This window comes from Pteronotus mesoamericanus, unplaced genomic scaffold, assembly GCF_021234165.1.
Source record: "Pteronotus mesoamericanus isolate MK-2021 breed Mesoamerican mustached bat unplaced genomic scaffold, CSHL_Meso_final contig_163, whole genome shotgun sequence".
In the NCBI taxonomy this organism is placed as follows: Eukaryota; Metazoa; Chordata; class Mammalia; order Chiroptera; family Mormoopidae; genus Pteronotus; species Pteronotus mesoamericanus.
In genome coordinates, this window is record NW_026555064.1 from 494,180 (window position 1) to 516,981 (window position 22,802).

The following is a 22,802-nucleotide window of genomic DNA, read 5'->3' on the forward strand; positions in this document are numbered from 1 at the left end:
TCTGTGTCTCACTATATATGATCATCAGAGGGTAGGAATCTTACTGATCTTGTTGATCACTGTATCTCCAGCACTACTAGATGCATGATTACTATTTGATGATGGGAGGAATGAATGGATGGATGAGTTATATGTGAGTGTGTGAGCACATGGTGATTGATGGCTGGAAGTTAATATATCCTTTATCAGAAGTGCACAAGCTTCCATACAAAAGGAAACAGGCCTGGATAGGTAAGGAAGGTTAAGATTATGGAGGACCTAGTATGCAGTGTGCCTGAATTTAACTAGAGATCCTGGGTTCTAAGGTATTCAGAAGTGACAAGGAATTTAGAACTGTTCTCGTATACCATCTAAATCTTTTTATCTTAAGGAACTGAAATTATGCCATTAACCTAGCATCACACAATGAGCACTAAACCAGCATTAAAACTCAGGTACAGTCGATTTTCATTATTCCCAGAGTCTATATTTACAAATCCACCTACTCTCTAAAATTTATTTGTAACCCTCAAATCAGTACTCAGTGCTTTCTGGGCTATTCATGGACATGCACAGAGCAGCAAAGTACTTGGGTCATCTGATGTGCACATTCCCAGCTTTGACGTGCCTTGTGGATAAAATATATCTTTTAGATGAGCGTCGTTCAGGCATGAGTTACAGTGTTTTTGGCCATGAGTTCAGTGTTAATGAATTGATGATATATATTAAGGTGCCTTTAAACAGAAACACATAAAACAAGGTTGTATATTGATTGCTTGACAAAAATTTAGTGATTGGAAGTTTGCAGATACCTAACCCAGTATTTTTGCAGGAGCAATCTATCCATTATTCAGTGTTTTCAGTGATTTTATAGAACTTAACTACCACAAACACTGAGAATAGACTGCATATATATTTTAACTTGTTCTAGTGGCTATTAGGTGGTTTGTTTCATTTAGTCAGTTACTTGTTTATAACAACTTATTTGCATAATGTATTTTCAACACACAGCTTATACATTTTATGTTGAAAATGTATAATTTTTAGAAAGTCCTCACCAATCTTCAGTGTTTTGTGATTTTTGTCCATTATTATTCACTGCTATCAATCTGCCATTCTTCATTTCTGTTTTTGTAACTTTTTAATTGTCTATGTCACTCTCCCTCCTTTCAGATAAAAGAGCCCTTAAGATAAACTTGTCCATCATTCTGTTAAAATCTACTGTAAAGAATTTACTAGCTGTCCATTATTTATACCTTTTCGTGAATTTACATTATGACTTTACCTCTCCTAATGATATTTAGATTTTAATGTAAGCACAGAAAGAGAAATCTTAACAAGTGCTTTCGTTAATGAATCTCCAGGGCCTCTGAGCAGAAAAGGACACTATTTGGGGATTATAAAATCCTGATACTCCTATAGGCACACCCTGTGGGAAGCTTTTCTTTCTCTAGTAGTTACCGGTGCATTGCGTCTTAAGACCAGTTCTGAAATGAAAGTGTGCATGCCGGTAGATAATGTCTAAAATCTCTTTGGAGTGCTTGTCTTCGATTTGGCAGCAGTGATTTGTAAAGAAGCCTCTATACTACCCTTTTACTTGAGCACTTCAGAATGCAGGAATACAGAAGAGAAAATGTTTGGAATACTGGAAATGCTTACAGTAACAACGTTCAGGAAATGTTAATAAAGCATAAAAGAAGTGAAATAAACTCAGAGCTTACTTATGTTTATGTTGAAATCTCCATACATTATTTTAAGTGGGATTAAGTTCAGGTACTCCCCACGTTTCTACACACTGATGTGGTTATACTTCCCTTATGAAAACTATAGATGTTGCATCGTCTTACCCATCACTACTACAAGCTACGATGTCCTAAACTATTTCCAAAAGTGTTTATCTTGGTACTTTATGAATTGCCTAACTAAAGGTAATCTTTTAATCCTTTTCAGTATCTTATATTAGTTTAAATTAAGTAGACTAGTCTTTGTTAATGAACAGGAAGCCTAGACAGGGAGATCCTAGTTAACATTTTTAAGCTTGTGATATGCTATTTTGGGATGTTTGGCTAAGAAAAAAAAATATAAATATATACATGATAATATATGTTGGTTAATAACTATAAAAGAGAATTAGGTAGTTGTTCAAAATTATGATTTAGGATATAATCCTACTGTGAAAGATTAGCACTTGTATTTTAATTTTCTTTTAAAAGGCGGTTAACTATTGTTGATCCAGGTGCATATAGATGTTTTGTTCTGTAGATTTGTTTTTTATCTGTCCATGTCGACCAGAATATGTGCTTTATTCATAGGCAGTGTAGCTATTACCATGCACGCTCGCAAGAAATGTTCTTGTTTGATATAAGGCATCTGTTATATAACCATATCCATATACATAATAATATTTCTATAGAAATTGTTTGATCTATTAATGAGGTATATGTTCATATATTTTTCACTCTTTAAGATTGAAAGACATGACAACTGTGCCTATGACTACCTAGAAGTTCGAGATGGAACTAGTGAAAATAGTCCTTTGATAGGGCGTTTCTGTGGTTATGATAAACCTGAAGATATCCGATCTACCTCCAATACCTTGTGGATGAAGTTTGTTTCTGATGGAACTGTGAACAAGGCAGGATTTGCTGCCAATTTTTTTAAAGGTAATTTGAAATAACTTGATATGTGAGATATTCCTTGTCAGGGATAAATGTGGTATTTAGCACTGAGGTAGGGGAAAACCAAAGTGAAGTTTTACTGAAAGTTGAAGTCTGTCTTTCCATAAGGGGATTTTGGTGGGTTTAGATGGGAAAGGTTATTGCGTAAAATACTGGAATTTTGGATTATGTAGCACAGGGTCTGCGTTCCATTAGGATATTTTACCATTTTTTAAATGAAACAAAGAGAAATCCAGAAAGGGATATACAGACTGGGAAAAAGATTTGCAGTCATACCCAGAAAGGGGTTTACTGACTTGCAGTTCATCTGCTTATTTCTAGGTGACAGCAGTGTGAAATTACCCGTTACATCATGGCTTTTGCTACATTGAAATAATTTCTGGCTCCCTTAGTGGAATACCGAAAATGTCTCTCTTTTTTGACAAAGAGTTATTACTGATCTGATACTTAAAATTTATTTTTGACAAAGAGTTATTACTTATAAGCCTTAATTTTGTTATATAATAAAATTTTAGTTTATTTTCATGTTCCATCTTTAGTGTTACTAAAGTAAAAAGAAAACAATTTTAGTACAAATAGTAACATCATATGTGCATTTAGAAAATGCATACATGCTTATGTTAGTTTTGTCATTGTAGAATAAATTCTTTATGGGAAGAGAAAAAATTTTTCTCTATCAATTTTATTGTATATGTGATGGATTTAGTTGTATATGTCAAAATTTAGCATGGTAAACATCTACCATTTTTATTATTTAAAGAACAGCAGTATAATAGATTTTTCCTAAGAGTTACTTAGGTATTCATAATATGGATTGAAAGGCAGAGAACCTTTGTACTTTTTACTATATATATTTAAAATATATATTACAATGTACATTTACATGCTTTAAATCTTCTCTTTATTTTATATTCTATGTTAGAAGAAACATTCCATCAGGACTCTCTCATGTGGCATTTATATATTTGGTTATCAAAAATGCTTAGTGTTTTTCTAATGCATAATTTTTTCAAAGAATATTGTTTACTAATTTTCTAACTCACAGTAAGTTAACCTAGAGAGTGAAGTCACAGAGTAGTTTGTCATATATACTTTTTAAATAGTACATATTTTTCATATACATTTTCATATATAATTAAAATTGTATATTCATTTATAAAATATGGAATTGTTATATTTTTCAGATTAGTATGTTTATAAAACAAACACTGAATGCTTTAAATTTAAAGAGTTCCAGTGAGTTTCTGAGTTTTTTCTTTTTGATTTATATTCATCATAATCTGTTTCTTTAAAAACCTTTTTAAGGCTATCTAGTAAACTATACTATGAAATCAATAGGTGAAGCTGTCTTTATTCGGTTTTTCTGTTTGGTTCTGAAAAATCTCTAGGTTTTAATAATCCCCTTTGACCTTTAATTTAGAAACCACACCCAGTATGTGTGAGAGAAGATGATCTTCAGTTGGCCCTGCCCTAGGTGTCTAGGACTTCTCATGGTTCTTACACGTTCTTAGGTTGCAGTTACATGAATTCTTGTTTTTCATGTGTTCAGAGCTTGCATATTGTTCCTGCTGTTTCTTTGAAGCAATGAACTGTCTCAGTTTCATTCAAAGCTATTAAGCCTATGTTTTCAAAAAAATCTTACACCTGAGAATACAAAAACAAAATACTCCGCTCACTGCCTAACTCGCGCCGTCTTTGCAGAGGAGGACGAGTGCGCCAAACCTGACCGCGGGGGCTGTGAACAGCGGTGCCTGAACACGCTGGGCAGTTACCAGTGTGCGTGTGAGCCCGGCTACGAGCTGGGGCCCGACAAGAGGAGCTGCGAAGGTAGGGCCCTCGGCGTTCCCTGCGCGAACCCTCCGCCGCAGGCCTTTCCTCCCTTATAGCCTCGTTCTCTCTCTGCCTCCCGCTTCCTTCCCTTTCCTTTACAGTAACGTCTTTCCTCAACTAGTAGGACTCAATTTATAGCCACAGCTCCTGTGAAACTGCCTGGGTTCTCATTATAAAACCAGTCATTTCCTCCTTTGGTTACCAACCAGACCAACTGTTTATCTGTCGATCTATCGAGTCTATAGATATATTTCTATTTTTGTCTCTCTCGTTGGGCCTAGATCTGTATTCATCTGTCTATGCACCCATCATTAACTTTTATCTTTTCTTAACATAATTTATGGGTGCATCTTTCTTATTAAACTGCAGAGTCCTGATTCTTTATCATCTTTGTATTTCTGAATCTAACGCAGTCAGATATAAAGCAGGAACGAAATACATTTTATTAATAAAAGATTCATAAACAAAGACACTTTGCCTTGTTTTCTTCATTTCCTCTGTTACTTGAAGGTGAGATTTCTTGTACAGTATTTTGTTATGCTGTCCTCTGGTCTCTTCCTTCAGAACTTTTTTAAACATCTTATTTATTTTTAAAGAGAGGAGAAGAGAGGGGGACAGAGAAGGAGAGAAACATCCATGTACAAGAGAGACACTGATGGACTGCTGCTGGCCGGCTCCCAGCTGGGGACCTGGCCGGCAACCCAGGCCTGTGCGCTGACCGGGAATCAAATCAGTGACCTTTCGGCTCGCAGGCCAGCGCTCAGTCCGCTGAGCCACGCCAGCCAGCGCTCTTCCTTCAGAATGTGAAGCTGACTCTTTCCCATTTCCCCTGCTCTGCACTGCAGGCTCTGTGCTCAGATGACAGAGAAGTGCGTCAACTGACCGGCCTTCCTCTGTTCTCGTCCTCACTTGGTCCCCTCTGAAAATTTCTGCCGAAATTATTCTCAGTGAACTTGTAGCACCTTAACATTATTTACATCCGTGTACTTACTACTTTTGGTGTTTCTCACAAAAGTGTAAGCTCCCCCCACAGGAAATCTTGTTCTCTAATGTATTTGTAATAGAAGACATAGTAAGTGGCAAAAGTGGCAGAATTATTTGCTTAATGATTAAATGCCACACCCCGGTTTACGTATTTATAAAAATCAGGGACTTCTTGTTTCTTCCTAAAAGTGTAAACATAAGAGATATATATAAATAAAGATACATATATATGTATATATACACATGTACACACACAGGGTGGGAAAAAAGTAGCTTTATAGTTGTTTGTATGGAATATAATACAATAGATAAATAATGCAAGAATAACCTGTTTTATGTACTCATAACTATAAACCTACTTTTGCCCCGCCCGATATATATGTATGGGGGGGCAACCACACACACACACACACACACACACACACACACACACACACACACACACAGGCAATAAAGCAGAGAACAGTTTTAGGTAACCCTTGATTCCCGAGGAATTAGTGGTAAACCATGTACAATATACTTTTTTGCTCAGCTTGCCCTTAGATACCCTGATTTTGCTAAATTCCCTTTCAATAAGGAAGAGAGGTAACATAAATAGTACCTTTTTTAAGTGGATCATCCAAAAGGGAAAGAAAACCAGTTGTTAAATGGACTTTTTGGAGTTACAGCTATGTTCCATTTACTATAGTTTATCTTGCCTGCTACTCAGGCAACTCTTTCCAGGAGTTGGGAAAAAAGAGTTTCAAGAAACAAAAACTCGATTGTGATCTCACTGCATCAGACCACATTGTGCTTTACATGTGTCATTCCATCGATTCTCATAGTAACCATCCAGTGTAGATATTATTATACCCGTTTAGGAGACAAGAATGCTGACACCCAGTGTTCTTTATATTGGTCACCCCACTTTAAAATCTAAAATGTTATAGTGCAGCCATACTTTGCTTGGCTCCAAAGCTACAAAGTATTGGTTTATAAGTGGGAACAGATGATTCAAATAGCCGCACTGAAGTCTAATGGACAGAGGCTGCAGCTCTCCAGGTTTTGAAAAATTTGGAAGGCGGTTGAAATGTAATGTCGAGATACTTGTTTATCATGGGAAGGTGTGAAGGTGGGAATGGCTTTGTTAAGAGAAAACCTTTTCCCTTCCTTCTCTTCTAGCGGCCTGTGGTGGCCTTCTTACCAAACTCAACGGCACCATAACCACTCCAGGCTGGCCCAAGGAGTACCCTCCTAATAAAAACTGCGTGTGGCAGGTGGTCGCCCCAACCCAGTACAGAATTTCTGTGAAGTTTGAGTTTTTTGAATTGGAGGGCAATGAAGTAAGTGAACAATAAATATAATTTTTTTTCTATTGTGTTTTTGGAATTCCTGAAGGCAAAGTGGTGAACTAAAAATGTAAAGAAAGAAAGACTATATTTCAGTGGTACAATAGTGTAGATGTTGTCGTCTTTCTCTGCTCTACTGCTCATTTCTGCCACAGTTTATAATTCCTGTTGGCACTGGGTAATATTTTAGACTGTTTCTGGGAGACTGAAAATTACTCGGAGAGAGTTTTTATTTAGTGTATTAATATATAGCATTTTTTGATTTACTAAAAAACTGAAAAAATTAGGGTCAGCTTTACGTCACATGGGCTTTTGTTATGACTCACTGGTTGAGTCATAGCAAAAATATTCCTCTGGGAGAAGCTTGTATATTGACTTGTGGAAATGGTTATATTTTTATTACATAAATAGTTTTTTATTGTTAATGTACTCATGGTTCACAAATAAGGACAGATTAATACTTTACCCTCAATAAAATATGCATTTAGTTGATACTACCTTTGATTTATAAAATTAGTATTTTTAACCTCAATTAAAGATGCATTTCATTGATACTCTCTTTACATTACAAAAGGTTACTGTAGTAAAGGCACAGTTTTCTGTCAGGTGACCACATTTAAACAAGTGAAATAATTTATTTGAAAGGCACTATTGTGTGTTTTTCAATCTCTTATAATGGCTTTGAGGTGAAATGAAACTGTTAAAGGAAATTAAAGTATGAACTGTGATGAACTTATATATTTCAGAGAATTATAGAATTTTAGGGCTCAGTGGACATTTAAGATCTTCTTTACATGATATGTAAGTTCCATGATGGGAAAGACCAAAATTTTTATTTCTAACGTACTTCATACACATGGAACATCATTTTTCTTTAGTGTTATCTGAAACTTGGAGATACTTTGAAATGAAGAGAATAATTTTTGCAGTATTTTTAGAAAAGCTTTCATGTGAGTGTCACTTTTTTGAAAATGGGAATTTCCCTACCAGCTATTGTGGTTTGATATGAACTTCGTGTTGAATGACCTATTCTCTCAGTTTTCCCTAAAGCTCTTTGTTGTGCCATATATGACATTTTGATTCATTAACTGATAGATGTTCCTAAGAAGGCTAGCAGTTTATGTTCAGGAGGAGGGAGCACAGATGACATTAAATAAATCGAGCATTGTGTTCCAAAAGCATTTTTCTCATGGTAGTGGTCTTCATTCATGGAAGGACCCTTTACAAACTCTGTGACATATCCCAGAATTTTTAAACTTAGAATGATGTTCCTTGTGTGGAGGCTGTTACAAAATTCTGTGTATTTTCATAGTTTGACATCAGCTATTTAAAATGAAGGCATGAGCAAAAACTTGACCTATAGAATATTGAGTTAACACTTGATTATTTTATTCATTAAATTGATATCCAAAAGCAAAGTCAATCTCAAACAACTTTGTCCTTGGTAACATTCTCCTATGTCAGAGCCTTCTCTAAACAAAAGTCATAGTTGTAACAAAGTAGAGAGAAAACTTATTTCATTTTTCCTAGCAGCATTTTGCTCATTCATCACCTAATGAATATCACAAGAACCAGTAATTTGAGTTGACATATTGCAAAGTACAGATTGTGCCCCAGGGCTCAATCATATGCATTGTTAAACTTGCTAATTTCTCATTCATGTAATAAGGTCATTCACGCAAGATGTGTTCTTTTAGAATGTGTCCTGTCGCAACTTTAAGATTGCTGTATGGAAACATCTGGCCATAAAATTGCTTAAGAAGACCTGGCACTCACTTGGCTTCTTCCATTTTGATGGTGTTTGTACATTGCATATAAATTTGATTTCATTTTAGTATAAATTTCTGCCCCCATTCCACTGTCTAGAATTTATTTATTCACAGTGCTGCAGCAGTGCTGCAGTGTAACTTCACAGTACCTAGCAACTCAAAGAAATTATAAAATATCAGGTTGTTTGGTAAGCTTGAAAGGCAAAGGATCCTTTTTTATTATATACCTAGTATCTATCTCACTTGGGCAAGTTCCTAGTGGTGCCCTTCTGATTAGAATAAATATTCTGGGAGGCAGCTCTGGACCAAGCCAAACTCCATATAACTACGCTGCCACATATGACATGTATAATTTGGGGCTAGTTAAATAAAATTTCTGAGCCTCAGTTTTCCCAATTTATATCATTTCTATTGCTAGTGGTTGTTTCATGGACTCAATGTACCAAATTCATGTAATTGTTGTTAGTATGAAATAAGACAGTACATGACAAGTTCTTTCAGTTTCCAGTGAAAATTAAAACATTTAGAAATTTAAAAAGAGATATTGGATACATGCCATAAATATGTATTAACAAGCACACAATTGTATATAAGTCTCTTGGAGGGAAATATTCAGAGAAAAATATTCAAATCTGTCTTTGAAGGCTTTCTGTCTCATATTTAGACTCTTTTCTTGATTTTTTTCCTTCACCTATTCCAGTTTGATGCAGATGTAAAGTACAGCATAGGAAATATAGTCAATAATACTATAATATCTATGTATGGTGCCCAGTGGGTACTGGAAATCTCTCTGTAAACTATATGATTGTCTAACCACCATGCTGTACTCCTGAAACTAATGTAAAATAATACTGAATAGCAACTGTAATTGAAAAGTAAAATTTAGAAAATAAACATCAATGATCCGATCCTTTGAAATCTGATGACTACAATAGCCATTTTTCTTTTTCTTTTTTCTTTTTGGTAGGTTTGCAAATACGATTATGTGGAGATTTGGAGTGGCCTTTCCTCTGAGTCTAAATTGCACGGCAAATTTTGTGGTGCTGAGGTGCCTGAGGTGATCACATCCCAGTTCAACAATATGAGAATTGAGTTCAAATCTGACAATACTGTATCCAAGAAGGGCTTCAAGGCACATTTTTTCTCAGGTATCTGTATTCACAAGCTGCATGTGCATATTACAAATTTTCAAGGTGGATTGGCTTAAATCATAGGTTATCTGTTCTTCATAGCTTTCCATAAATGTAACTCAGAGGTACCTAGCATGCATGAACATTTATCCTAGGTTGAAAATTTTTTTAGTAAAATAGGATGTTAATAATAGGGACCCTGTTGAAATGTAGCTGTCAAACACTTAAATCTTATATAAACTAATCAAATTATAAAGGCTAGTTCCAGTAACTCAAAACTATTATAATAATATTCTCATATAGAGACTTTACTCTTTACAAGTGGGTGGGGATAATGATACCAAACTTCCAATAAGTGGCAGAATTTTTTCAAAATAATTTATCTTTGTTTTCAGAATATGTGGTCTCATTTTTTATTCTTACTATTTAGCAACATATTTCCCTTATTATTATATGTTTATTCTTATTATTAGCTGATCTTAAAATCACACTTTGCCTCATCACCATAGAAGTGATTGCAGAGACCTAAAACTATGGAAATTATCATTTTACTAAAAACAATGTATTAGCAGATATATTTAGCATTTGACAGTTTGTGTTTGAAATTTAATGTTTAGATTAATGACCTCACAGTAAAATTTCTCTCAAAGAGCTTAAATTTGCTAAAAGGTGCCCCAGTTTTAAGAAAATATATAGAAACACCAGTAAAATTACTTTATTTTCCCAATTTCATACCTTATAAAAATATTGTGAAATGTTAAAAATAGATACAATTGTAATAAAGCTTAGTATAGCAATCTACTCTGCCTTTCAGACTGGCAAGCAATCTAAAGCAACTGAATTCCAATTATGTTTTAATATTAGGTAATTTGGAATGAGTTAATTCAAAGTCCATTTATTCCAGTCCCCATGTGTTTAAAATTAATGAGATTTACAATAGTGAGGGTTTGTTTGGGGTTTTCAGTGTAATTGAAGTTAATGGTTCACAAGCTCCATTGAGGTCCAAGTCATACAGAAAAGTAACATTCAAAATACAATGGCTCTCAGCTCCCTTGTTCTCATTCCCGTCCTACCCCCAGAATTAATTGCCTTTTAAAAATTCTTCTCAGGCATTCATCTAAGATTTATGTTATTCAAAGTAGACTTTTAATATCCTATTTCAAAGAAAGAAAGACTTCCTTCGTCTTCACGCTTTTAAAAATATTCTGTATGATACAAATTTTAGGTTTCCAACCATTAGACATAAGGCTTCTTATCTTAGAGCCACTGAAATAGTTATTTTAAAAATTGAAAATGTAAAGTAAATGCATTTTATCATAATATTAGTAACATTCAGGATCCTTGTCACTTTAAATTAATTATACATTTTATTTAATAATACTTGTTAAAAAGGTACATGCTATGTATACTGGTGACAAAGTATGGTTAAATTTAACATTACCAGAATATTTAAAATTCAGTCTCTGATATTTTTGATCAGGCAGAACATTGTAAATCATAAAGACAGGTTATTTGTTTGTATCTTTAAAACAATACTATTGAAATATGAGGCATGCTACTTTAATTCTTATAATGTAAATATGAAGGCGCATGCAGAAGATGCTGTCTTAGCACATGGCAGGGCAGAGTCTTTTTTCCTATCTCTATGTGTCTATATAATTGTAAAATTATCTGAGTGGCTTGATAGTGCTAAAGCTCATAATAGTTAATGTGTTGTAAATCACATTTATTGATGCAGATCATTTTAGGAAATCATCTCTGTTTTTAGTGTTTATCAGTGCTGTATTTAGAAATTATAAATCAACTAGGTGACAATACTTCGTTATCTTTGATAGCCTTTCACCTAAGTTGTTTGACAGTGTGCAAGTAGGTAAGTGTGCTAAACAATGAAGTTTAAAGGGAAATTAAACCCCAAATGTTCACCTAACTGCCAGTTTGAGGACTTACTATGCGGACGCACATTGTCTCTTTAATAATCACAGCAAGGATGCAGCGTTCTCGTTGTTATGTTCATTTGACAGATGAAGCAGCTGAGGAGTTAAGTAAACTGCTTAGTGTCACAACGCATGTAAACCCCCATTTGTCTTGGTTTGGCTTAACTGTAAGAGCTGATCACGCCTTTTGCAAATGGCATTAGTTACATGTTACACTGAACGTATTTGTGACCTGAGAAATAGCAGATATACTTTTTACCTCTTTATTAGATTATAATTTTGTAAAGTCCAAGGTAATTATCATTAAGTATAAACTTTCAGTGTTTTTTTTTAATGCATTGAAAAAGTCTTGGCAGTTTGTCAGATTCATGTTTAAAATATGGTGGTTCTGGATGAGTAATTTGATCTATTTCACATTTAAGTGCCTGGAGGATATGTTTGCTCAGGAAAAAGGAAGATAAAAACATTATATCTGTAATAAAGGCTTGGTGTGGTACTATCAAGAAGTGGCAACAAATAAGGACTTATGTTACCTACTGTTCTAATTTTGATCATCTCACAAAATCGTAATTTATAAAAGATCACCTATTTTAATAGATAGGTGCTACTCACATTGAAAATATTATTTAAGTTCTAATAATTCTTTAAATATAATAATATATAGCCATGTCTTGATTTAATTATAAAGATAATTTAATGACTCCGTGGTGTAAATAGTTACCTATGATAAAATATTAATGGAAATCTAGGTAATAAACCATCTGTGTTCTATGCATAGAGCTAAGCATCTGGGTGGGAGCAAACCTGCAAGCTGCTATATAAAAATACCGGGAATTTAATATGTCTTAAGGCAAAGATTTGGTGCATTATAGTTCTTTCTTCAAGTTTCTCTGTTTTCATCAGATTTAAATATAAAAATAACTTGAGGAGAAAAACATATCATATTTCTACCTATCTATTACCCCAAATATTTTTAGACTTGCAAACATTACCTAATACATTTTGATCATTGAAAGTTAACATTATGCTAAGTGAAATAAGCCAGACAGAGAAAGTTAAATACCATATGATTTTACTCATATGTGGAATCTAATGAACAAATGAACTAACAAGGAAAATGAGGACAGACTCATAGATGAAGAGCAGTGGGAGGGGGTGGAGGGATTGAGCAAAAAGGAAAAAGGACTCATGGGCATGGACAACGGTGTGCTGGGGGGAGGGACTATAAGGGAACTAAATGGTAATGGAAAACAATACAATAAAGATTAAATTTTAAAAAGTTAAGTAATTTTTTAATTTATTAATTAGTTAATAGCTAGTAATACAAATTAATGTTTTTAACTGAGTTAATTTTTTTAAAGATTTTATTTATTTATTTTTAGAGATAGAGAGGGGGAAAGAGATGAGAGACACATCAATGTGTGGTTGCCTCTTGCATGCCTCCAACTGGGGACCTGGCCTGCAACCCAGGCTTGTGCCCTGACTGGGAATTGAACCAGCGATCCTTTAGTTTGCAGGCCAGTGCTCAATCCACTGAGCCACACCAGCCAGGGCTAAATTTTATAATTTTAATTTATATAGCTAATTTGTAATATTATCTTACTACAAACAATTGAATAAATGGTACTCTATCATATCTGTTAATCAAGAAATATGAAGACTTAAGTGGTTCTTTTTGTAACCAGTGTTCTAAAAATTTCAGAAGTGGTTATGTGTTTATGAAAACAATGAGTAATATAACATGTTCATCTATTTTTTCCACATTCTTTTTCTAAGAACAATTATCAAATAATTCAATAAAAAGAAGAAACAATATTTGACAATAGATGATTACCTATTATTTGGAGAGGAAAGCTATTTAGAAGTAAAGTCTAGCTTTCTTTCTGCTAAGTGATGCATCAAGGAAAAAGACAGGGAAATATATTTAGGTTTTTAGTGTACAGTATACAATGAAAATATTTATAATCATATAGAGATTTTAGTTATTGTTTTCACATAGCCTTTTAAGTTCGGCACTTAAGGGACCTAAGAAATGGAATCAGGGGAATGACTCTAAAGTCTTTTTGTTGTTGTTGTTCAGTTACAGTTGTCCCCATTTCCCCACCTTGCTCTCTGGTGCCCTGTCCACCCCCCCGCCACATTCAGTCCCCCCCCCAAGTTGTCCTTGTCCATAGGTCCTTTATATATGCTCCTTGACTTCACCCTTCCCCTTCTTTCCCCCCATTATATTACTAGAATAATAATTAATATCAATTTCCTGTCACCTCCATGTTCATAAAAATAAGGAACTGTCACATATGAATTCTGATTTAATATCTTAAATGAGTCATGAAAAATTCTATAGATTGAAAATTTAGAATTTATTATAGCACACAACAGAGAATCTGCAAACTCTTCTGCAAAATCAAAGTGTAATATACTGTACTGATTGTAGGGTATATTTAGAACTATCAAAGGTCATTTGGACATGATATAGAATTATGTGTCTATTCAATTTTTAGGTAATTCAGAATATAATGGCAGGCATTTTATAGTGTAACAATACACTATGTTATTTTCTTGAACTGAGTGAGGTTTTCTTTTTCTAGATGAGCAATAACTACTTACTTTATATGACAGTAAAACCAAACTTAATTTTATATGATCTTGTATTTGAACTTAGTATACAAATATGCACAGATATACATATATAGTTTACTTATTTTAAGTGGTTAGGCAAGTTAACTGTATTCTACTCAGAACAAAGTTAACTTAAAGGGACTATTAGTAGGATGTTATGCATGTTTTTAAATTTTTAATTGTAGCCTTCATTATTTGTGAATGATATAACAAATGACTTTAGGCAATGAAAGTTGAGCATAGACATTGTACCATCTTAGGCAACCATGTATTAGTACAAATATTCAATTATGATTTCTGCAATAGTGAAACTTGGATTTGAAGAATATATCTCATTTAAAAGCAGCCATCCTCACAGATAACTGGAATGCGAATGTGATGTATGTACTGATGGACCTAATGACTTGCTTTTTAGAAGAAATGGAATAAAACCCAGATTTCCTGACTCCCAGTTTCCTTATTCACCTTTCACCATATAATATATTTCTTAACATTGTTCCTCCCGTACACCATTTCTCTCGTGGAATAGGTATTTCAGAAGAAATTTAACCTGATTTTGTTCTAACAAAACTTTAAATATTAGTGTGATCAATTTCAAATGGAAACACAATTAAAACTTTCCTATGAGTTTGAATCATTTTCCAAATTTTCATTATTAGTGATATTCAAATATTTGCATGTTTTATAAAGAGTAAGTTGTCTCTGTCATAGCTCAGAGTTTATTAGTGTTTTTTTGAAGGTAATTATCTCTTCATTAGTTTTGTGCTGAAACCTCTGTGTGCCATGTGTGTGTGTCCACGGCATGGGAGTGTACATGTGTATGAGTGCACGAGTATGCATGGGTCTGTTTATTTTATATTTGAGCATTTGTTGGGAGTATATCTGCTCATATGTGTTTCTTTTCTGGTGCACGGGCCCTTCTTTTTCCTACAGACAAGGAAGCTTTCTGCAAAGAGAAAATTTTTATTTTTGAATCTTGCAAGAACTTGATACAGGTTGCCACTTCAGTTCCGTCCAGTATGTATTATTCATAGACTGATGGCCTCTGGTAGTCTCAGAGGTACCCTGCAGCCCTCTGATGGGAAAGTGCCACCTCCTTTGTCCCTTATAATGGCCCTGTCCTTCATCTGACATGAAGGAATGGAAAGTAGATATGTCCATTCCAATGAAGGAGGCTAATTTCCTTCTTCAGGAAATAAATGTTTTTCTTTCTACTCAACAAAACATTTATTTCTCTCACTAATAAAAACTGTCTTAAAAATTTTGTGCCTACAGTATGAAAATGCTAGAAAATTTCAAATGAATTATTGATTGAATACTCAATTATTAAGTTCATTACAAGGATATTCTGAGAAATATTTAAAACTGTGCATCCTTCTCTATTCTTCCCTTTGGATTTTCATTGTTTAAGGTATTTGTAATTTGTGTCCTAAGAGAAGAAAGGAGAAAAAAGTGAAGACATAATTGTGTTCGCTAATACCTTTCTCCTCTGGTTTGATGACCTTTCATGCATAAGAAATCCAAAATATATTTGTGGGATGAGGTCTTTTTTGATGTTGCTACTTCTCATTAACATAGATATTCTGAAATTACATTCACTTGAGTTAGAATAGTTTATTTACTTCTATTCAAACAAGTTTTTTTAATTTATTATTTTATTGTTGAAATACAGTTTTAAAATAACCTCAACATATTCATTACTTCCTAGCAACTTAAAATATTAAGTTAAATACCTTTCTTTATCTGAATGATGTAAACCATCTGGATAATCTAAGTATTCCAATGTTTACTGAAATTTTCTCTTTTCATATGACTCTGACTCACGGAGGCACAGTTTCATATGTTAGTTTGCTGGGCGTGATGACTCTCCTCTGCTGCTTTTAGTTACTGTTTCAGTTTTGAATTTTAGCTAAACTTTAGATTAATCCATACACGTATTCTAGCATATATTCTTAATTTTATGTCATATTAATTGTATTAATCAGCATTAAATGTAGGAATAAAAGCAGAAAACACCAATGAACTGGGAAACTGAAAAATAATAAATCCTTGGACAATAATATATATATTTTTTCTTCACTCTTTTGCTCCTCTTTCTGCTCCTCTTTTGTCTTCCCAAAATATTTTTAAATTACTATTTTTTTTAGCAGAATAACAATGTAAATTGGCTATAAATGCAAATAACTGTTCAAATATGATTGGTTCTACTTTCACCATTTCTCTTTAGTTACCATTAGCACAGTTAAGATTATGTTCTATCAGATCTAAAGAAAAAAATTCTCCTTAGAAATATAACCTAGTGGCTTAAGATTCCCCCTAGAATGAAGCTTCAATATTAGAAATATTTTTGTAATGGCGTTGTTTCCATTATGAAATGACTATGGATTTAGAAACTCAGCAATAGTAACTTCTGTTTAGTCATGTGTTTATTTTGACAGTTTTATCTCTCTCATGTGTGGCAATCCAAACAGAACCAGATAAAAGGAGGATTCAGGCAATCTCAGCTACCATAGGGTTTGTCACTTAGCAACTACTTTGCTTAAGTTGTTAGATCTTTGAGCAGCTCTCAAAAGTCTTATTGACCTACAGTGCAATTAAAGTTCAGCTTTATGTTAAGCACAACAGTCAGTTTTATTTTATATACAAGTGATCATTATATAACATTTTCATAGGAAATATGTGTCTATTTCAGAGTAAGAAATTCTGGCACCAGAAAATTTTAAATTGGCTCTTTCCATTTAACAAAGACGAAGTGTATGGATCTGTCTGGAAGGAGTCCAGCCATTGTTACTAGAACAAGAATGGTTTGTGTGACAGTGGTGCAATCTGGCAGCCAAGGAGAGGGGACTGGAATGCGCATGTGTCAACAATGACGACTTCACTGTACTAGTCAGTGGGGGCGGCAGATGCCATTGAGTGAGCATATATACTGTGTGGCTGTCACATTCAAAATGAATGAGTGAGTTGAGCAATAAATCTGCATCACATTTTGTATCTGGAAACTTCAGATACTTCAGAAGGCTACAGCTATGGGCAACTGGTGATTGGCAGATTTATCTTGACAATATGCCCACTCATGCATCACACCTTGTGCAGACTTTTTTTGGCAAAACATCAAATCACCCCATGACTCAGCCCCTCAACAGCCCAGATTTGGCACCCTGTTATTTCTGGCTTTTCCCAAAACTAAAATCACCTTTGAAAGGAAAGAGGTTTCAAACTGTCGATGAGATTCAGGAAAACACGACAGGGCAGCTGATGGCCATTGAAAGAACTGTGTGAGGTCCCAAAGTGCCTACTTTGAAGGGGACCGAAGCATTATTGTCCTGTGTACAATGTTTCTTGTATCTTCTTCAATAAATGTCTCTATTTTTCATAGTACATGGCTGGATACCTCCTGGACAGACCTCTTATTTCTATATCTACTCATGAGAGAGTGTTTTATGAAGCATCTTAAATAAAGAGCCTCTGGAAAGGTGCATTAACATAATAAATTTAGATCACTTACTGTTTGACTACCTGAATTAGAAAATATATGTAGCTGCCACCATGGTGGTAGGAAGTATGGTTTACCATCCAGCCATTCTGCCTAAATCATTAATAACTCAAACTGTAGTTTTCACTGTTGAAGAAAGTAAGGGAACAGGGATTTCAAATTATTATAAATTCTCCAAAATTAATTTTACAAGGCTAATTTACAATTTCTAATTTCTATACATTTTTTGGTGTTTGATGCTAGATGATTTTCTTCATTCTACATTTTTTGTGGTTTTTTAGTCTCCACAGCAAGTATTAAAAGTGTAATGGAACTGTTAAGGATAGGTAGAGAATACATAAATCACAGCTCCATTGATTCTCATATATTGTTTAAAACTTTGGGACTGCCTGTATGTATTTGGTATATTTTGATACTGCTAATACATGAATATATCCCAGGAGCATGTGTGTACTATGTCATGTAAGGGGAAAGGTAAATGTATCCTTAAAATTTACTCTCAGATACTTTGATTAAAAATGTCTTTCCTAAACCCATCTTTTTTAGAGTGAATATTGAGCTGATGAAAAGGTAAACATGGTATTTTCTATTTGAGCCACCATGAGCTCACAAATTCCCTTTGGAAAAATCCACTGACAGTGTAAATTATGAATTCAGCCTAACGTCTGATATGACTGTCATGTGTCCCTTTTGTTCTCTATGCTGTGGGAGTGATGACAGTCTGAGTGATATGTCATCGTATGTGTGTGTCATGAACAGTCTGCCAGTTTTGACTTTAATGGACAAGCCAGCTATAGCAAGAGAGCCAAGTGACATGATATGGTGGTTGATGCTTCTCACTGGATTGATTGCCTGCTAATCTAGTTTAGCTCTTGCTCCTGTTATGAATTTGTTGGCTATTTCTTAAAGCTCATATTTCCTATTCTAACCTTTGCCTCTAGTGCAATAACAGCCCTTTTAGGGAATTACTTATTAATAAACTAGGCTGCTGGAGTAGATTTTAAAAAAATATGTAAATTAGCTTTCTTCTTTAGAATAGTCTAATGATGGCTTTCTCTGCTTTAGAACATTATGAAATGTACAGATTCATCAATGTTTAGCTGAACTGCAAAGTTAATTAAAAAAATCAGCTACTGGTTACACTAATTGGTTTTTAAGTGATTACATACAAATCTTGGAGCCTTGTTTAGCCTCTGTCTAAATGCCATGGTTAATATATTGAAGGATTTCCCTCTACTTTAATGCCATTTCTTGCATTTATTCACACCACTCACAATTTTTAATTTATTTTTAACAATGGGCAATAAGTGTTTAGGATTAGTTGCAAAAAGATCTGTCCCTTTCCTGTCTCCTACTCCAAAGGTCTGCTCCAGGAGCGACGAGGGACTATGAGTTCTCATCCTGGCACAGCTGGTCTGAGAAACTCAATCCATGGTACCAGGCGCCAAGCTAAACAAGGCCTGGGTAGAACTAAGACACTATCAATTGCTTTGTCTTTTTGTTTTATGTTGGGAACAGGAAAAGCTGTGGCTTAGTTTACCCTTTGCCAAGTGTTAACTACAACTAAATGATTCTCCTTTGATATTTTTTGTTTTTAAAGCCACTCACTAAACTATGGGTTATCTTCTTGCCAGACAAAGATGAATGCTCTAAGGATAACGGTGGGTGTCAACACGAATGTGTCAACACAATGGGAAGCTACGTGTGTCAGTGCCGTAATGGATTTGTGCTGCATGAAAATAAACACGACTGCAAGGAAGGTATGAAAGCAGCCTTCTTTTCTTTATAACATCTAGAATTTCATGCCATTTAGGTAAAACACTGCTTCCAGGGAGAGTTAATCCTATCAGTGAGTGATAACATTTTTGGGTGTTCAAATGTCAAAAAATATGAGTATAGGTACAGTGCTCAAAGATCCACGGCACCTATTGGAAACTCATATTACCTGAAGAGCCAGCACGTCATAATGGGTGGCATTAGAATAATTTTGTGTAACAGACGTAGATGCTGCTATGATGCTGTCTGGCAGCCAGAAGAACAGCACTTGATTCCCAGGTCTTTATGGAGCAGGCCTCTGTAACAGTCTGCATGCTTAAACCTACCTTCTGCTAAAGGCTTTGCATCTGGTTTAGTTTCCCTCCCCAAAATATCTCATATATGTGCTACATGAGTGATGCCGCTTTAAATACCAGGAGAGTCTAACACAAATGTCTAGCAGAGGACAGACATTTGAAAATGGTAGACACCATACCATTTAAACAGTGTTAAATCTTGGTTTTAGAAGAAAGAAATAAAATCTTACTAGTAGCACAACAGTAGCCTACCAGAGCCAGTTTTTGGCCCTCAAGCCTTACAATATTCCAAGATTTTATAAAAACAAAGGTCTTAATCTCCTTAGCTAGTAGGAGCTGGATGGGCACGAGAAATAGTTATTTTGTTTTTCTTTCTTCCTTGGAGGGTCTGTTCCTGAATTTTCTACTTCACTTGGTTTATGCCCAATTTGAAAGAATTACTAAGGCAGATTTTATAGCTTGTGTCAGTAGCACATAGAATCACAGGTGCCTGACTAGCACCACAGTTAGATAGCAGCTGTTTGTATGCACATTCGAATAGTATCCTGAATTGGCCCTTGTTCCATTCCTTTCCATTCCAATATGGTAATGAGTCAAGGTGTTTTTCCCTGTCAATTTGTTTTTCCCTGTGTTTTCACTGAGCTACTGACATTGCTTAGAACCATCTGCAAGCAGGATTTTTGTCTCTTTTCACTTTCATATGTGTATAGACCCACGGGGATTCTGATCTTTGTAACTCGTAAAGTGTTCTATGAAATCAACAGGCTGAGGAATAGGCCTGGTTATTTTGCAGATATGGAAGGTAATTCAGAGCAATGAAGAGACAGCTTTGCAGAGCATGCATGTAGGCCATGGCTCACAGGTAGCAAGTAAATGTATTTATCCTAAATCTCTGTTCATTACAGGAAATATTTTCACAAAAGGATTTTATAGGAAACTTCCTTTTGGATAGAACTATATTCAGGTTCCCCCAGTAAAGCTCATTTTTACTGCCAGTAAGGGGGTCCTGTTTTCTTTACCTCTGATGCAGTGCGGGCTCCACAGTTAATCAGTGAGCCTCCGGGCTTTGTCTCCTAGACTCTCTGCCAGATAGTGGGGATCCACATTTCACATGGCAAGGCAGACATGGATCATCGGATCTAGAAACCCTTGTCAAGACAGGATCAAGCCTTTAAGGCTATTTTCTTGCTACACGATCCTCTATTGTTGGGAAGGAGCTGAGTTTTGACTCCTTTTTGTATTCCTCACAAATCCAAACCTCTCTAGGGACACCGAGCACAGTTAGGATAACGGTCCAGCAATAAGTGGCAACAGCACATTAATGCTGGCATCTGACCCCTACTGTGCAGCCCTGCAGTGTAACAGGTGTTCTATCTACTTAGTAACGAACTTCACAAAGAGATTTCTTGGAAAATTCCAGAGAATTTATTTTATTTCAGAATAGAATACACAGCATATAACAAATAACTCATAGTCTTAATCAGGATGCATAGGGCGCTGCTTCATAAATTACACAGAATGAACAGAGCTTGAGGGCATTAAGTGTTTCTGAAGTTTAATATGAACAAATGGTCTCTTTTAAGATGAAGTTATTTTAATTGTGAAATATTTTTTTCTTTCTAAAAGAAATTTCATGTTAATTAAATGTTCTTGGAAATTAGTTTAGAAGCTATCTCCATGACTAGTAGCTGTTCACTTATTTGTTTCCCCTTATTGCTTCATTATACTTTTATGAAATTAGAGTTCATTTACTTAAGCAGCTAAAATTTTAGTTTCAGTATTCAAGTATATACTTGAACGAAAGAAGAGAGAAATGTAAATACATAATTCATAAAGTGGCTTGATGATGTTAATTAGCTATAGATTGTGTTTTTGTTAATGGAAAAAAATGAACTGAAATGGCATAATCCATTGATTTTTGTTCGTGATATTGCATTAAATATTTTACACATACCAAAAGCTGATGTCCTTGATTGTCAATGTATGTTGCTCTGTTAAAGTCTGAACTTACAGATCTAGCAGTTTAAAATAGTTTATTTTTTAAGCATTTCTAAAATTCATTGTAAACACTTAATTTCCTGAAAGCAAGAACACAAACATTGCCTAATTATGCTCAGCAAAATGTATGCCAGAGCAGATGAGTATGATAACAGAGACTGGAGTGATGGTTAGTTAGTATTCAAGAAAGTCTTTCAGTAGGATAATGGGAAAAGAGGCTGCTTTCTTGTTGGTCCAGTCCTGGGCTAGATCTCCACACTGATCAATATCATTGTTATTGGCACAGCTGAGTGTGAACAGAAAATCCACAGTCCAAATGGCTTCATCACCAGTCCCAACTGGCCAGACAAGTACCCAAGCAGGAAGGAATGCACATGGGAAATCAGTGCCACGCCAGGCCATCGAGTCAAATTAGTAAGTGAGCCTGTCCTTTTTTTTATTAAGCTGACTGCCCATGTCTTCCATGGCTAGCACATGGAAGCAAAATGAATGTTTATTGAGTTGAATTGAATTAGTAGACAGATGGAAAAGATTTTCTTTCGTGTGCTTTTCTCCTGACACTACACAAATTTCTGACTTCCTAGATCAAGGCAATAGTAACGGTAGCCATGAACTTCTCTTATAATGATCTTACCCTGGATACTTAAAAGGCATTAACAAAGCTACTGCAAGGCTGTAGGTAACGTATTATTTAAGATGATGTTTCCAAATGGAGAAAATAAATAAAGGGAAAAAAATTAGAAATTCATCAAGACAGCAATAAAATAAATATTCATTTAAACACACCAGAGTAAATTCTACTGGCTATGTCAGTATTCTGTATTCTTCTGTATTCTTCATATACAAAGCATATAGATTGCTTATAATAAACCAATTTTGTTTTCTTGTTTGTGAAATATTATTTCGCATAATTGCCCTCCTTAGATGGATACTGATATCTTTAGACTTCTCCCAAATTCAAATATGAATATAATGTTTGTCCTCT

At 34.7% G+C, this 22,802-nt stretch overlaps 1 protein-coding gene across 1 annotated transcript in view; it reads left to right on the forward strand.

The window, feature by feature from the left end:
• TLL1 (tolloid like 1) overlaps positions 1–22,802 on the forward strand; it is a 150,993-nt gene that overhangs the window by 110,111 nt on the left and 18,080 nt on the right. The window contains exons 13-18 of the mRNA XM_054562215.1: positions 2,447–2,642; positions 4,359–4,484; positions 6,633–6,793; positions 9,536–9,716; positions 19,382–19,507; positions 22,104–22,231. Coding sequence (XP_054418190.1) covers positions 2,447–2,642; positions 4,359–4,484; positions 6,633–6,793; positions 9,536–9,716; positions 19,382–19,507; positions 22,104–22,231 — 918 coding nt within the window. The remainder of the gene's footprint in view (positions 1–2,446; positions 2,643–4,358; positions 4,485–6,632; positions 6,794–9,535; positions 9,717–19,381; positions 19,508–22,103; positions 22,232–22,802) is intronic.